Consider the following 16,939-nt stretch of genomic DNA (forward strand, 5'->3'; position numbering starts at 1 on the left):
CTGTCTGTTCCCCCAATCATTTGAATACGAGAGGGAATGACTAAAGAAGCGAATGAGAGAAACCTAACGTAACAGTCGTTTCCCTCTTTGCTGAGAATGAGATCCCAATACTAGTTCTCATATAACGACGGGAAGTGTACCTCTAAAGGGAAGGAAAGTCATACAACAAAAGAGTTTGTCTAATGATTTTGTTGTATATAAAGAAATATTGATTCATAAAAATATGTTGAAAAAGTACTTTTAGTTATACACTGATTGAAACCATGAAGTATAGGGATGTGTTGTAATACATGATTTGTAAACTGCTTTTGAGCCACAAATCTAAGTGTCGATTGAGTGAGAACTGCGCCCAAAGGTTCACTCGAGAGACACGGCTTTTGAGGCAATCGCTGACACAAATATTTGGGGTATCGAGTCATATGATGAGGCACTGGTAGGCACTGTTGAAAATATAGCTACCATTTCATAGGATTAGTAGTCTTTTAATGCCTTTAGTGAATGGAGTAGTACTAAGAAAAGCCGTAAAGTACTGGAAATTACTGTGAATTATGGGATCTATAATTAACTTAAAATTATTATTTGGTTACTCTTAACAGGAAACCAATTGACAATAGATTTTCTCCAATAATGTATTTCTGATTAAAATATGCACTTAAAATGACATACCAGTGCAAGACATATCAGTTATTGTTTAGACAAACACTAAACAATTGTAATAATTGAATGATTTTCTCATTAAGTGATTGCTTGTCAATCGTTTATTAAACAAATAAAATAAAGAGAAAAAAGTTAGACTAAACTGAATTTGTATAACAAGTCAATACATAAGAGCTCTGTTGGAGTGACTTAACAAAACAGACAACTCATGAGCTCAGGTCTTATAAGTTACCAGTTTTATACCACACATTCACATACAATACCACACCATTAGCTCTAACGTCATAATGGTTTGGTTGAAAACTTTTAGTTAAAGAGCACATACCAAACCATTAGAGATCAATAAATAATGGCACCTCCACTACACCACTCGACACCACCACTCCATACCATCACTCTATACCATCTCTACATAACATTTCTCCCTTTTCTAACTATTTTAATATATGACTGGAGTTTTGTCTCAAAATTCATTGCCTTTTACCGATACTCGGCTCTTAACATAACTTATAGTATACATCACCACTTGATAGACGGTATGTTAGCGCCGGTACCGTCACTTGAATATAAATGAAGACGACATGGCTTGTGGTACATGTGTGGTGATTGTGTTGATGCGCTCTCTATAATAACATACAAAGTGAGGAACAATACCAAAAACTATGGCTGATTTATGTTATATACAATGTATTCAATAGATGCGCTCCTAATGCTAACAATAATGTGTATAAAAAGGTGAACTTCAGTGACATTTAAAAAGGGGTTCACAAGGGAGTGATCCCTAATGTTAGGATAGCAAACATAACATAATCTATATATACTGTATGTCTGTTTGCTGTATATAGCGATAGACAGACAGAATCCATGTACTGTACATACAATATGAAGTGTTCGGGCTATTGCTGATGGTGTGAATCATTTGGCTGTCTGTAATCGATCGATACCCATACCATTGCCATACCATTGCCATACCAGTGCTCATACTATACCAGTTAAGAGACTGCAGACAAGGATATGATGTTTCTATGGTTACTCCTATGTCTGCATTGCTTATAAATCCAATTCTTGTTTAATATCTATATATAAGCACTTGTTATGAATTCATTGATTACAAGACAACACAATGCATGCAATTAGACTAATAATACAATAAAAGATAGGTTTGCACCTCAAAGCAAAAGCAAATCAGTCTAAAGAATATAATGAATAAACAATTTGAATACAAAAATGGTCTCAAATGTTCAGCTGAGACATAGTGGCACAGGTAGGTAGACATTGACAGGTATTAGCTATGTGTTGGTTATGAGTCTCGCTTCGGTCTATCAAATGCCTTAATGGTGTGTCTGTCTAATTAATATTTGCCAATTTCACCAATTAATGACCCATTAATCTACGCTCACGTCTCAAACATAACTAAACTTAATATATCCAATATTATTGAACAGAAAATCATATTTATATTTATTATCAATGTTTGATGCATTACAATAAAATAATTTTTACTGAAAAAAACTATTTAATAATTTTCTTAAAGATTTTTACGCTATACTAAACACAATAACTCTTAACTTAACTCTTTGTTAACAATATATGCCATATATTATTGCATCGATTTATAAAAAAATTTCTCGTTATCATAATAATAATTATTACACTGTATATAACATGTATATTATAACTCTGTAATATTTATATACAATATAATACTATGTATTTACAAGAATCAGTCAAAATGTTATCTTTTCAATGTCAGCCAGATTTCAATGAATGTCTGGCTATTGCTCTTTTAGTCTCACTCTTTAAAACCAAAATCATGGGAGAGAGAGACTGAGAAAGTATAGAAATAAGTATTTTATTTATAGCATTAATGATACAAACAATTTATTTGAAAAAAGTACGAGTTTTTTGAAGGCCAAACACTCACTCACTAACTAAAAAAGTGTCTGAAATTCAATGAACAACTTATTCTGTATATTGAAAAACAAGTCTTAAAAAAGTTATGCAAACCTTTTGAATTCCATATGACTGTAGCAATGGTTATATAAAATGTTAGATAACTAAAGTATATGTATGTATGCATTGCATACATTTTAAATACTTTTAAATCATACACACAAATATATATTTATATTAAATTTTATATATACTAGGGATCGCAATTATAAGAGACGCATTCATAACTACATTTTTAAATTAATTTTTTAAAAAAGTTATTGAAGTTTAATTAATTATTTATATGTCATTTGATTCTATAATATCTCTTCATTTGTTATGATAATTTTGAATATCAGTAAACCACTTCTTATGATTTTAAATCGAAAACCCCTTCGATTAATTTTGGACCCCTTCACAAATTTTGATTTTTTACTCAAAGAAGTGTTAGATTAATCAAAGCAAATAGTAATTTGACAAAGCAATATATGTTGAATATAATGATATATAAAAGGTTTAATTTCATTTTATAAATCCGTTATTATTTGATATTAAAATAATAATTGCTATATTTTTGCATATGTAGCCCATAGATAAGAAGTAAAAGTAGATAGTACTTAGAGATATTATACATATCTTTCGAAAATTGTTGGCAAATGTTATTTAGTATTTAATAAATAAAAATATAATATCTTTTATTTATTTTCAAGAAAACTTGTGAAATATTTTTATAAATTCATACAATTTTTCGATTTTAACTTTTGATATTTTTTATGAACTTTTTTTGTCTTCCACATCTACTCATTCATCTTTTTAGTTTTTTTATTATGTCTGACAAATCTTCACACATAAGGCTTTAGAATATATTCTATTAATATTTTTGTCGGCCATTGTTTCTATAATTACAGGACAATATATGTTTTTTATGGCATATCTGCCTTAGACGTCATGTGACTTTAACCCATGTAAAAGATTAATAAAAAGATTTATCAAAAATCTTGAATAAGACAATTATAGACTAATAATGATTGTACTTAATTGTAAAAAAATACAATTTGTAGATAACACATGGGTCACACAAAAACAAAGTTACTTTATTATATATAAAATGCGTCTCTTTCAATTGCGAGTACCAGTAATATACGGTATATACTGTATATATATACCACAGCTATAAGTTATAGCTTATAACTAAGCCATATATAAAGTCATAAGTAATAATTATAATTTAGTGTTTGATGACATATATTAAAGTGCTTTTAGGCGTTTTTAGACAAAGCTATTACTTTATTAATTAAATCTATTCATTCATTGAAAATGCTATAAATAATAGACGCCTTTTGTTTATTGCTATTAAAACATTGTCTGTAATTTTGTTTAAAAGCATTTAACTCAGACTCTGATTATTATTGTTTGAAGAGAGCCGACAATAAAATAAAAACCATAGACTTATAAAAATGGCCAAACATATGGTCATACAGTATATATGGGTCTGATTTGTTTGAAATGATTTGATAGCCAAACATATGATTGCACTTCCAATAAAAGTATGACAACAGAAAAGAAAGGAAGAGAGAGAGAGAGAGAGAGAGAGAGAGAGAGAGAGAGAGAGAGAGAGAGAGGCAGAGAGCTGTTAATACTATGAAGTTCATAGCTTTTAAAGGAATGTCATAAATGGGTGGTTGTGTTTGCAATATACGTTAATGTTAAAATTGTTTGCTATCTATTTAATTGCACTATATATATATATAAATATATATACTGTATATATCAATAGTCAATACTTTTATAAATATATATTCATTGCTATATTAGTGGGAATCACTGGAAGGCAAAGGAGGAGTAATGACCAGAATTTCGACTGAACTGTCGGTTTGTCTTTCAATTCAAGTTCACAGTCGATGACCACTAGAGAGCTCTCAAGAAAAGCCGGTCTCATTTGGATCGGTTATCCTCACAGCACATGGAGTTCGGCATATATTCAGATATTTTCCAGTTTTCAGGTTTATTGAGTTCACCACAAGTGGTCGTAAAGTCAAATAATTGTACTAATTATTGATTGAGAAAATTGCAAATATGTGGCCATAAATAACTAAACTTTTAAGTTATAACCTGTTGTAGTACTAGTTTTATTCAGTCATCATTTTAACGCTTAAATATCTTTAAATATTTGAATGAAATTAATTTTAAAAAACAACAATAAATAGTATTTTATTGAAATAAACAATTGGCGTCAAAATGTATATCCGATAGTATGCTTTCAATTTGATTTTATTGTAATCTTAAAGACGTATCAGTTATTACATGATAAACATATGATAGACACTGAATACATAAGAGAGTACTTTAAATGTTTGACTTTTTTTGTTGGATTTGTGCCAATCATTTGTATGATATCGAGGAAATAACACCAAAATCATACCATTTATTCATATTTTATGTCTGAGCCCAACATAAGAAAGATATTGAAAGGATTATCTAATTACACATAATATTTATACATAACTATATATATAAGCACAAACAAAATGGTTTGGACCAGATATTTATAATTATCAATCTGATGGAATTATACTAAACTAAGTAAATAATTTTTATGAATTTAGAGACTATTGATTTTTATATACTAATACATTACATACTAAATGACAGTTAGATGAGAATGTTTTAGAGGTTAAATAGGGTAAGATTACTATTTCAATTACGACAAAAGCATTTCATGTTTTTTAATATTTCACATAAAAATCTTAGTTCATTATATGATTCTGTAAATAATTTGAAAATATTCTATATTTTACATTAAATAAATTTCATATCTATGTCAATTTACTAAATAAATTATATTTTTAAATATTCACCTAAATATTATATTTGTGTTTTAATTTTAATAAATTTATAATAAGTTTTATAAAGGATCATCAAATAATTTTTAAAAAATTGTTTAACTTTATTTCCGTGATAAACACGTATAAATACATATAAATAGGTGACAGGTTTGATGATATTATTTCACATAAATATTATATATGAATGTATTACAACCTCTTTGTTCTCTCTTTCTCTTAAATTTGCTTTAATAGCAATCATTTTATTTATATACTGTATTCAGTTATTATTAATAAGATATTAAAGTCGTGCTTTCATCGGACCTAAGCGTTTGGTATTTCAAATGTGGTCACAAACGGTGACTTGACTTTTACGGTGACCACACTATCCATTCATTTAGTATTACAATTGCAATCAATGGTCAATTCGCACGTTGTCTACACTCCTGATCATTAAAAATGACAGAAAAGTCATTACAATATACATTATAACATATAAAATATATTGTATATTACAAATAATTTATATATATTTATTATGTATATTCCTAAAAGTGTGAGTGAGTGAGAGTGAGTGAGTGAGTGAGTGAGAGAGAGAGAGAGAGAGAGAGAGATAATATTATGAAAATGATGACAATATAAGAGTGACAAAGAGCTTACAATTGTTTGACAAAAACTATTTGCCGACTAATTTGGCATTTTATTAGTCTAACACAAATGCATTATAAAAACAATATATTATTAGTTTATAGCGGGCACTAAATGCCAGACTCAGTGCTAATTAATTAAATTACAAGTTTTAACCAAACAATTCACTCGTTATTCTCTTTAATTACAAATTCTGTGCTATTTTATTGTTTTTGTTGGGTTTTACTTTATTTTTAATTTGAAGAAAAACATTATTTTATAATAGCATTTAATTTATTTCCCCGTAAAATGTCAGACACTCTGTGTGTGTTTGCTTTAATGCTTACGAAAATTATTATATATATATATATRTATATATTGTACATTATATACTGTATATACTTTATATAATATGTATTTTATACTGTATAATACTATAACTCATATGCTATTATATATACAGTAATACAATGAGGAATAAAATATTTTTAAATATAATATTATGTGTAAAATAAAATATTTTTACAACAATATATATATATATATATATATATATATATATATATATAAGAAATAAGTCATAAATTTTCATAATAATGTAATATAAATTTAATTTTCAGTAAACTTTATTGAGCAAAACCTTCAATTTATACCTCATATAATTAGTGCAAACTTATGTACTGTATAAAAATATTTGTGTACATAAAATAGTATATAATACGGTAATTTATATATATTATTATATAGACTAATAAAATAATAAATAATGTTATTAAAAAGCAAAACACTTAATATAGATGGCAATAACAGATGAAAATATACAGTTATTTATATGGTTTGCAATAATTGTGGCCTAAATTACATGAAATTATTATCACTATATTTATAATATATCATATATATATGTATGTGATATATATATATATATATATATATATATATATATAGAGAGAGAGAGAGAGAGAGAGAGAGAGAGAGAGAGAGAGAGAGAGAATATTGTATTAATCTTTTAAAAGTATTTGAGATGAAAATAATCAAAATAACAATAGGAGTCAATTGATATGGTTTTGATAACTATTGTGTTGTCTGTAAATAGCAATACAATTATTGTGGTAAAGGAAATGATATGTATAGTAGTGGTAGTGATGGTAGTGTTGGGCAATCGCACCTACATATTAGCACAACACTAGAGTTGAGAGCACCAGAATATAGTTATTGAATGGCAAGTGAATGGGCGTAACAGCTGATTAAACGAGACAACAGCTCTCTCGACTGATGGGCGAACATACCGTTCCCCTGACATACAGATATTGATAGTAATGACGACAGTTTAACAGTAAATATCATTGCATTTTAACTGATATCAAGTATATTACATACAWATTAAGTATAGTTTATATATATATATATACTTTTATATAATATGTATAAATATGTGTGTGTTTGGTGATGGTATCACAATTGAATGCCATGTAATTATGTGGCGCCCGGAGTCTTAGCATATGAGCTATCATAACAGCACTTCTCAATTGTTGGGCAGACAAATAAAAAATAGTTTAACGGAACAGTCAGTCCTTTTTAAATTTAATTTCATGAATACCTGATAACAGAGCTATTATTGTCAGCAAAACATTTCAATTTCACTATCAATTGGTGTTTACGCCAAAAAAACACTTCAATAAACTAATCATTCAATTAAATTTAATAACAATTTTGTTGTTGACTAAAAAAACCATTTTTAGCTGAATATTCATATTTTTATGCTTATCTCAAATAAAATATAGATTTATATATTAAAAAAGTATAAATCATAATAAGTAACAAATAATATAATAAAATATATAAATATAATATGAATGAATTGAATGAGTAATGCTTTTTATTTAGTAGGTTAGGTCACTGATAACATAACGAAGCGATTCTCACAAAAAATGTCTCATAATTTAGATGACGTGAATATATTTGTCTCCAAATGATATCAATAAAAATGTTATAAAACAGAGACAGTGAGAGATATCCGATAGCAATGCTATATTCAGTACGGTTTCAATTGTCGACAAATTCACACAACAATTATACCATTCATTGGCAATCCATTGCCATTGAGTGCCACTAATCAACTAATACCAGTGCTTTCGTGAGACAAATCAGATGAGCAAATGAGGCGCTCATCTAATTATCAAATCTCTCTCTCTCTCTCTCTCTCTCTCCTCTATGTATAAGCAATATTATATCAAACATAGCCTATTTCTATGTTAATAACAAGTAAACATTCAATATTATACAAGAGTCCCATAAAAATAGATAGCAGTTTATATGAAGCTAATCTATTAACAAATATTTAAAAATAGACAATACATTTGCATTACTATAGATTTTTGTTTAATCAGAAGTAATTATTGATTGCAATTATACCTACAAATGACAACATACCGTATATATAAGTTTCGGTCCAATTTTTCATCTAATATTCAATAAATATCACATCAAGTACTGTATATAACAAAACATACACATATAATACATATTTACAAAAAACAACATTTAATTTCCATAACAGCCTATCCATTGATTAGATATCTATAAATATAATGTATTTATATTCTCGATGTTTAGCAAAACAGCAATTATTATATACTGGTATATATAGTACTGTATATACAGTAGAGAGAAAACAACATATTTTGACATTTGAAATGCAGTCATATGTTTGCATACTATTGACACCAATTGTAAAGAATAACTGAAAGAAAAAACGTTTTGTTTTATTGTATTGTTTGAAATCTATTTCATTTATTTATTATTTTTTTTGTATTTCATATAAACAAAATAAAAATAATTTCTATAATAAAATAATTAAATTTGCTCTTTTTATTATAGATATTATGATTACTATTACTTCTATTATTAGTATTCGTTTGCATTGTTTTATTCAAATAGGAATCTTTCTCACAACAGGAATACACTGAATGTATATTTATTTTATTATTCACTCAATTCATTGATCTATACATTTGTATTAAATATATTACAAATATACTTATAGTACTAAAATTAATGCCTAAAATGCGAGTCTAATGACATTTAATAAAAAATGACATAATTTTTAAGCAATGATAAAATAAAAAATATCGTTAAATACAGTATATATACAGTATATACAATATGTCTATATTGTATATAATTAAATAGCAACAAAACAAAATATTTTGAATTAAAATTTATTTTTTTATTTAATTATAATTTTTCTTACTGTACAACAAAATTAATACAAATTTTAAAAAATGTATTATTATTTCATCAAATGACATGAAATTTATTTTTATTCTAAGATTTTTGGTGTTATGTAACGCATACAGCAATATAACAAATATATATTTTTATATATACTATAAGTATATTTAAGTAAATAAATGAGAACCAATTCGCTTAAATAATATTAATACTTATATAACCATTATTAATGGTTACATAAATATTACAAATAATATTTATTTTTTAATATTATAAGTATTAGTAAACTTAATTTTTTTATTTGTATTTCACTTATTTTATTATCTAAATTCAAATATTATTTTTAACTTTATTTGTCTTTTTTGTCATAACATTATTAATTCCTAATTATACTATTTTTATACTGGCTTTACAACGCACGCCAAACCATTAAAACAGTTATTTCATTCGTATTTTATTTAAAATAATTTATTATAAATCAAAGGGAAGAGAGAGAGAGAGAGAGAGAGAGAGAGAGAGAGAGAGAGAGATAACCGCAACTCGCAGTGTTTGTGTTTATTTTAATCGCATAATGAATGACAACTCTTTAACATAAAATTTTTATATTTGTTTTTCTCTTTTACATTGAATACAACAGTAAATATATTATAAACAAATGATGTATCAAATTAAATGCAATTTTGATGAATCAATGAAATATCTTATCTATCAATATATACATATATATATATAATACTCAAATAACTTGACCTCCGCTAACAATAATAAAATGGATATATATTTAAGTGGACTTTGCTTTTGATAAAGAGATTGCAATAATTCATAATTTGAGACAATATATATATACACTATATATAATACACTGTTATGTAGTAATTAGAAATCAATAATAATATATTTCATAATATAATTTATACCTATAGGTTTTGAGCAATGATTTTTTAAACTTAAATTTTTGTCATATATTAAGATAATTCATGACATCAATAAATATATTATAATTATACAACAAATATAATTATCAACTATATGTTCATACAATTGACATAAATTATAAAAATGTCTAATTTAATCAATAATGTTGATTATTATTATATGCTAGTTTATAAATTTAAATCCTATCCTACTAAACTGTTGCATAATACCTATTGCACAATAGTATAAAATAAATTTTTTCACAAAATTCTTTGCCAAATGTAATTTAATTATAATTTTTGCTAAATTATATAGTAGTGGATGACATAACATAACATTTATTTATTTATAAAAATTAAAAATATTAAAATATTAGTCAAACGGTCATCTATTGTATTGTAATGTTGCCGACAAAACATTGCTCTTTGTATGTGAAACTGCATACAGCAGTAGGTATGAGTAAATGAAATCAAACTGATTTAACTGTAAACATATTATACATACGTAAACTAAATTACATTTGTCAAGTGTTTTTCAACAACTAAAAAAACATTTTATATTAAGAATCAAATATTAAATATGATTTTCAAATATATTTAGTGTATAACCTATTTTTGTTGTGTTAATATGTATTTAATATAATGTTTTAATAAGAAAAATATTTGACATTAATATATTTTTATAGTTAGCCTCAGTGTATGGCAAACCAAACTAAACCATCATTTAATTCATTAGAAATGCACTTTAATTTGAAGCATCATTTGCTTTGACATTAAATCGTTAGTTTAATATGTTTTAGACGATATAGTATAGCAATATTGACAATTAATTAATTTAAATACAAATATAAATATGTTTTAATAGACTACAGTAAATGAGATAAAATATACCATAATAGACAATTAACATTAAAAATCATTGGTTATTGACAAACAAAAATAATAATAGTAAATTTTTATTGTTTTATTAATTTAATTCAAATTTGTCTATTTTGTTATTATTTAGTGTCATTCAAATATAATAATAATAAATCATTTTGTTTTGTATTTTTAATTTTTGAACACACAATCAAAATCACATTTATTAAAAGATTTAAAATACAGATATGTCTATAATATTTTAAATACACTCTTTATAGTGTATGTGTGCCTTAACTGTATGTCCGCTTCCATACACTTTTAATATCATTACAATTATACAAAAAAAATCATACAAAATGTGACAATCAGTCAAAACACACATAAAATCATTTTTAGGTCATATTATTATTATCATAATTATTAATACTACTATTTATCACTATTAAATTAAATTTCTATATTATTTATTTAAAATTTCAAAATCATTATATAATTATAGTAAAAAATATTATTTAAATATAATTTCGCTTAACTGCAACATATAATATACTATAGATAAAACTGTAAATTTTAATAATTTTAATAATAATAATAATAATAATCAATGATTTAATGGCTAACAATTTTACTTTTCAAGTTTTACAAATGAATGGAAATATAAGATAATAATAATAATAATACAATATATGAGATGTTTTATACAGTGATAAGTAATAGCAAGTTTATCCCGGGTTATTATATTGAGATACAATTATTTTTCTATTATATTTATATAACTTATTGTAATTAATATAATAAAACGTTTTCTTTTAGTCCTATTTGAGGCAATCATTTGCATGTCTTATATGAAAAAAATACAATACATTGTATGTGTTATACTATAAAACATTTTTATAGTCAGACACCCAATAAAAAATTTGTTTAATGCTTACGATGGATGCGTTTATAGCTTCTTTAAATTATCCTTTAAGTATAATAATATACATTTTCATACCATTATAAATGTATTGTAAATTTTTTCATATTTGTTTCCAAAAAATTTGTTTCTATCTTTTTCACATTATTATTACTATTATCATCCTATCATATATTATAATATTAAATAAATGTTTATAGATTATACTCTTTTATTTATCCCTAAAAATTTACTTTTCTTCTACTCTTTTTTATACTCAACTAATGCTTTTCATTATACAGAGTATATAATAAATACTATATAATAATATTTATATATTTGTTATCAGTGAAAAAGTATAATAATTAACGCTTCAATTACCAATTGTAGTCAAAAAATCCTTTATTATTAAATTACAATATAATATCGTTTTCTTTATTATTCACAACTAAAACTATATATTTTTTATAACGATGCGATAATCGAAAAAAAGTTAACTAAACTTTTAAATGTATATAATAATAATAATAATAATAATATGACAAAATATACAAATTGAAAATGAAATATATAATGAAAAATAATAAACGAGACAATAATAATATATAATGAAAAATGTAATGTAATTAAATGGCAAATGCAAAGGAACCATTATTTCATATATTTGGAACTTATGTTAAGTTTTCTATTTATTTCATAATTTAACAAATGATTTAAATGTTTGTTTTGTTTAAAGTTTTCCGATAAATCAGACGGAAAACTGACTGATAATTTTTTTTCAATAAAACAAATATGAAATTAATATATTAATAAATGATATAACGATATACAAGTTGTGAGTAAACTCTCTTGTATTGTAATGAACTGGAATTCAATGTTGTATTTAATCATTTAACTCAATTTTATCAATATATTTGTGATTAAATTTGAGACAAGAATTTATATATATATTTTTTGCTCTAAATATGTTTTGAAGATTAATTCCTTATAAAATATTTTACATTTAAATACAATAATTGAAAATACAAATAATTATAATATAATGATAATGCACACAAAATACATGTTATGGTTTTTAAAGCTAAGATGATTAATGAATTTCAACTTACGATATTATATAAGATATACAATTATAGAATGTATACACAATTATCATATATTTATAAAAATATATATATATATATATATATATATATATATTCAAATTGAGAGCAATAGTGGTAATCAAAATGATGTTTTATATTGGTTTACTTGTCTTACTTGTGATGCCCCGACAGTTGAAGTGATATAATGGACAGTTGATGAGTGGCCAGAGTTGATGGTCAAACTCTATGCGTGATTGGCGACAATCACGTTTGGTCTCTGCAATTGGATTACCTGATGTCTGATAGCACCGAACTGTTCGGGACTCATCGTCAACACTGTTCTCAGCGATGGTGAGAGCGTAGCATTTGATGACTTACTTTCCTCTTCTGGTATCTGTTCATCATATTTGTATTTACTGTCGTCGTCTCTAAAGAGATGATCGCCCTCCAGATGTCTGATGGCTTCAACAATTGTATCCAAGTTTTGTCGAGAAGTACTGCCATAACCCGTTCCGGTCGAATCAATTATCTCGAGCGTAACGCCACTGTCAACATTGTCGGTCGTAATAAAGGGAACATCAATTGGCAGAGCTATAGCCGCCGGTTGAGGAGAAGTCTTCTTAGGCGAACAACTGATTGATTTGGCGGACAAATCTTGAGGTTGAATGTCTGATTGAATGGGTTCTGTTTTGATGGTTTTAATGGTGGGGGTGTTAGTTATGGCGGCCGTGAATGCTCGCGGCGATTCTGTACACGGACTCGTCGGACAACTATTGGCCGCTTCAATCTCAACCGTTTCGCTGAATACGTCATCCGATGCCAACTCAGATTCAGATATCTCCTGACAACTGTTCAATGTTTTCTATATTAAAAAACAAATTAAGATTAATGAATGTTATTATAGATTATATATATATTAACTAACCGTTTGGTATTTATATTGCATATTATGTGCAATTTCTCTGATCTTTTCTGGATATAATTGAGTCTCAAGAGCTCGTGTTTGTTCCTCCAATGACATCCTTAAACGCCTCTCTCTATCCAACTGTAGCCTGAGTTCAACCATTTCTCGCTTGAGGTCATCATTGGTGAGGTCTGCGTTATCGACCATAGAAGAAGACTTAGGACTACGACAGACCACTTCATCTGAAGAGTCGGATGAGTCGACAGTCATGGGTATAGAGCTCTTCTCAATCTTAATTCGTTTATGAAGCGGTGAATTATCATTGGAAACATCACTTTCAGTAGCCATTTGATTGTTGACCAGTCGTTTCAATTGACAATTTTGAGCTAATAGTCGTGTCTTTTCCTGTTCTAACTGATAGATGTAATCAGCCGTGTGTTGTAATATAGCAGCCTATGGATCAATACAAGACAATTGATGAATCATATAATCAATTAGTAGATAACAGTTGTGGACAAACTTTGCTAAGTTTTTCTCCGTCGTGATGGGGAAGTAATGTCCGCAACGATTGGAAACCCGCGTTAATGCTTTGCATTCTTCGCCTTTCATTAGAGTTAGCGATCTCACGACGAATCCGCTTCTCGGCCTCCATTTGACTCTTAGGACTAACCGGTCGTCCCGATAGTCTGTTAATTCAATAAATAAATAAATCATTTTATTAAATATGTTTCATATGTTTGACAGTTTATATCAAATCATAGCTATTGACTCATAGTATAGCTGTAATACTAGTCTAATCATATGTTAGACGATAGCAAACATATGATCACACATACAAACATAACAGTGCGCTATGGGGTGGGTGTGAGTACAGGCGCTGTCTCATACTTCGCCCCTCTATTTAATTAAACAGTGATTCATCTAACAATCAGCTTATATACTATTTGGCGACATTGTTTTATTTAACATTATGTCAAATCAACTTAATTGTGTGTATTTAATAAATTAAATACAATCACTGACTCTATATAGTGTTTATAACATTTACAGATAAAAGTTATATAAATTTCCAGTATAATAGACACATATTGGCAGACATGCAATGAACCCTTTTTAGTAGCAATTCATTGGTATTAAGAGTATATTGGATGTCATTAATGAAAATCAATGGCACAGACATGCATGTCATCTAAGGAAAGATATCTATCCGTTTCCTGTCAATTGATCCCATCCAAGGTTACATTGGCTATACATTGCTTATAAACTTTCTATGTATTACATGTAATACATACCATACGACAGTCAATGATAACAATATATACGACTACACTATTACTATAACCAACTATTTTTACATCATTTACTATAATATAACACTATTTCTAGATATTAATAGTATTTAACAACTTATATATAACTTACACTCTCATCAATTCAATTGTAAACAAAAATATTAAATACTTTATGTAATATATTTATATACTGTATCTATAATATATGTACACTAAATATTATTAACATATTTATATAACTAATATAATATATAACATCAATTTAGTCGTGTTTACAGACAATGTTTGCAATAGATATTCAATTTATTATTATGCATACATAGAGAGCACCGGGAGTCAGATCTGGGATACTCCTTGGCTATTGTCGACTAATGGTGTGCTCATCATTAAGTAAACGCATTTATACAATACTGGGACATAAATTGCGATAAAAACTTTGTATTATAATTGTCAATATATGTCATATCATTGAAGCATATGATCAATGCATTCAAAGTCAAAATTGTCAATATTTTTCATATTTATAAACGCTTTTATATTTTCCTAATTATAAAGTATTTATCATTTATATGCTTATTCTCAATAAATATATACTATATAACACATATGATATATAATACCATAGATTATATAGTATTCAAGTATTGATTGATAGGCTTTTGAGTTCACAAAACGTGTTCAATACATACATACATACTATATATGATATAAATATATAAATTATAGTCAAATATATAGGATATGTAGCAAAATAGCATAATATTAATTAATATTAATAAATATAATAATAAATAAAATATTATATTATATTATATTAAAAAATTATTAGAGGAATAGTTGAGAAATGAAATATCAATTTAAAAATAGCACACATTTCATAAAACATGTGTTATTTCAATATGTATGGTATGTTATGTATGTATTGATGTGTTTGTTGAGCATATGAGAGGCACTGGTAGTAGGTATGAGAGGACAGGCAGGTAGGCATTGGCTTTAATGTTTGCAATAATAGTGGCAAAAGTGAAGCAGCGGTCCATTGGATTAGGACTTACTTGTGAAGCGATTCACGACTTATTGTCGTCATATTAACCATTAGTACCAATTGAGGTGATTATCACTTACACTGAAAAATACTATATATTGATTGACTAATTAATCAAAAATACAATCACTGTTTAAATCAGTTATTTCATTGACTTTTTTGTCCGAAGCACTGGTAGTTAGTTATGTTGTAATAGACGCCTAATATAAGCACTGTTTGTGTTGATCGACACAACACATACACAACACATACACTGACTCACACAACAACACTGACAGCAGTGAAGCACTCAATAAATGGCGCACTCTTTCAATGCATTCAATGTGTTCACCAAATGCAGCGCCAATTCACACACTATGAGCGCCAAACACACCTTATAGAGTGTCCATTCATTTAATACATTCATATATCAATCAAATGTCAATTCATACACAATTCAAACCATTTAATAATTATATAAAACATTTATTTGAGTCAATCAAACCACAAAAATACCAATTAAACCAAATTAAACATTAATTATAACCAAATATAACGACACATACACACAGTGTGTTTGCCTCTATTTCCACACTCTCTATAGTTAAACCATTGCCGTCTATAAGCTGTACATCAGCTGAGAGTCGTATAGCAGACGTGTCTCTATCGGGCACTCAATTACTATAACATTT

The 16,939-nt window shown here is 26.7% G+C and overlaps 1 protein-coding gene across 4 annotated transcripts; it reads right to left on the minus strand.

The window, feature by feature from the left end:
* Nucleotides 1-13,123: 13,123 nt before the first annotated feature.
* Nucleotides 13,124-16,838, minus strand: LOC128961023 (transcription factor AP-4-like). 4 transcript variants are annotated; one of them, XM_054307227.1, is made up of 4 exons: nt 16,814-16,838; nt 14,455-14,620; nt 13,956-14,387; nt 13,124-13,892 (listed from the first exon to the last, which is right to left on the minus strand). In XM_054307227.1, exons 2-4 carry the CDS (start codon nt 14,584-14,586, stop codon nt 13,275-13,277), a joined length of 1,182 nt encoding a protein of 393 aa, XP_054163202.1. In that variant the 5' UTR covers nt 14,587-14,620; nt 16,814-16,838; the 3' UTR covers nt 13,124-13,274. The 4 variants fall into 4 exon arrangements, with proteins under 4 accessions (XP_054163202.1, XP_054163201.1, XP_054163200.1 ...); XM_054307226.1 differs by lacking the exon at nt 16,814-16,838 and adding an exon at nt 16,349-16,558; XM_054307225.1 differs by lacking the exon at nt 16,814-16,838 and adding an exon at nt 16,279-16,558.
* Between the last annotated feature and the right edge of the window lie 101 nt (nt 16,839-16,939).

The sequence above is a fragment of the Oppia nitens genome, unplaced genomic scaffold (genome assembly GCF_028296485.1).
Source record: "Oppia nitens isolate AA-2021 unplaced genomic scaffold, nextdenovo-longstitch-racon4-pilon3 scaffold5_pilon_pilon_pilon, whole genome shotgun sequence".
NCBI lineage: Eukaryota > Metazoa > Arthropoda > Arachnida > Sarcoptiformes > Oppiidae > Oppia > Oppia nitens.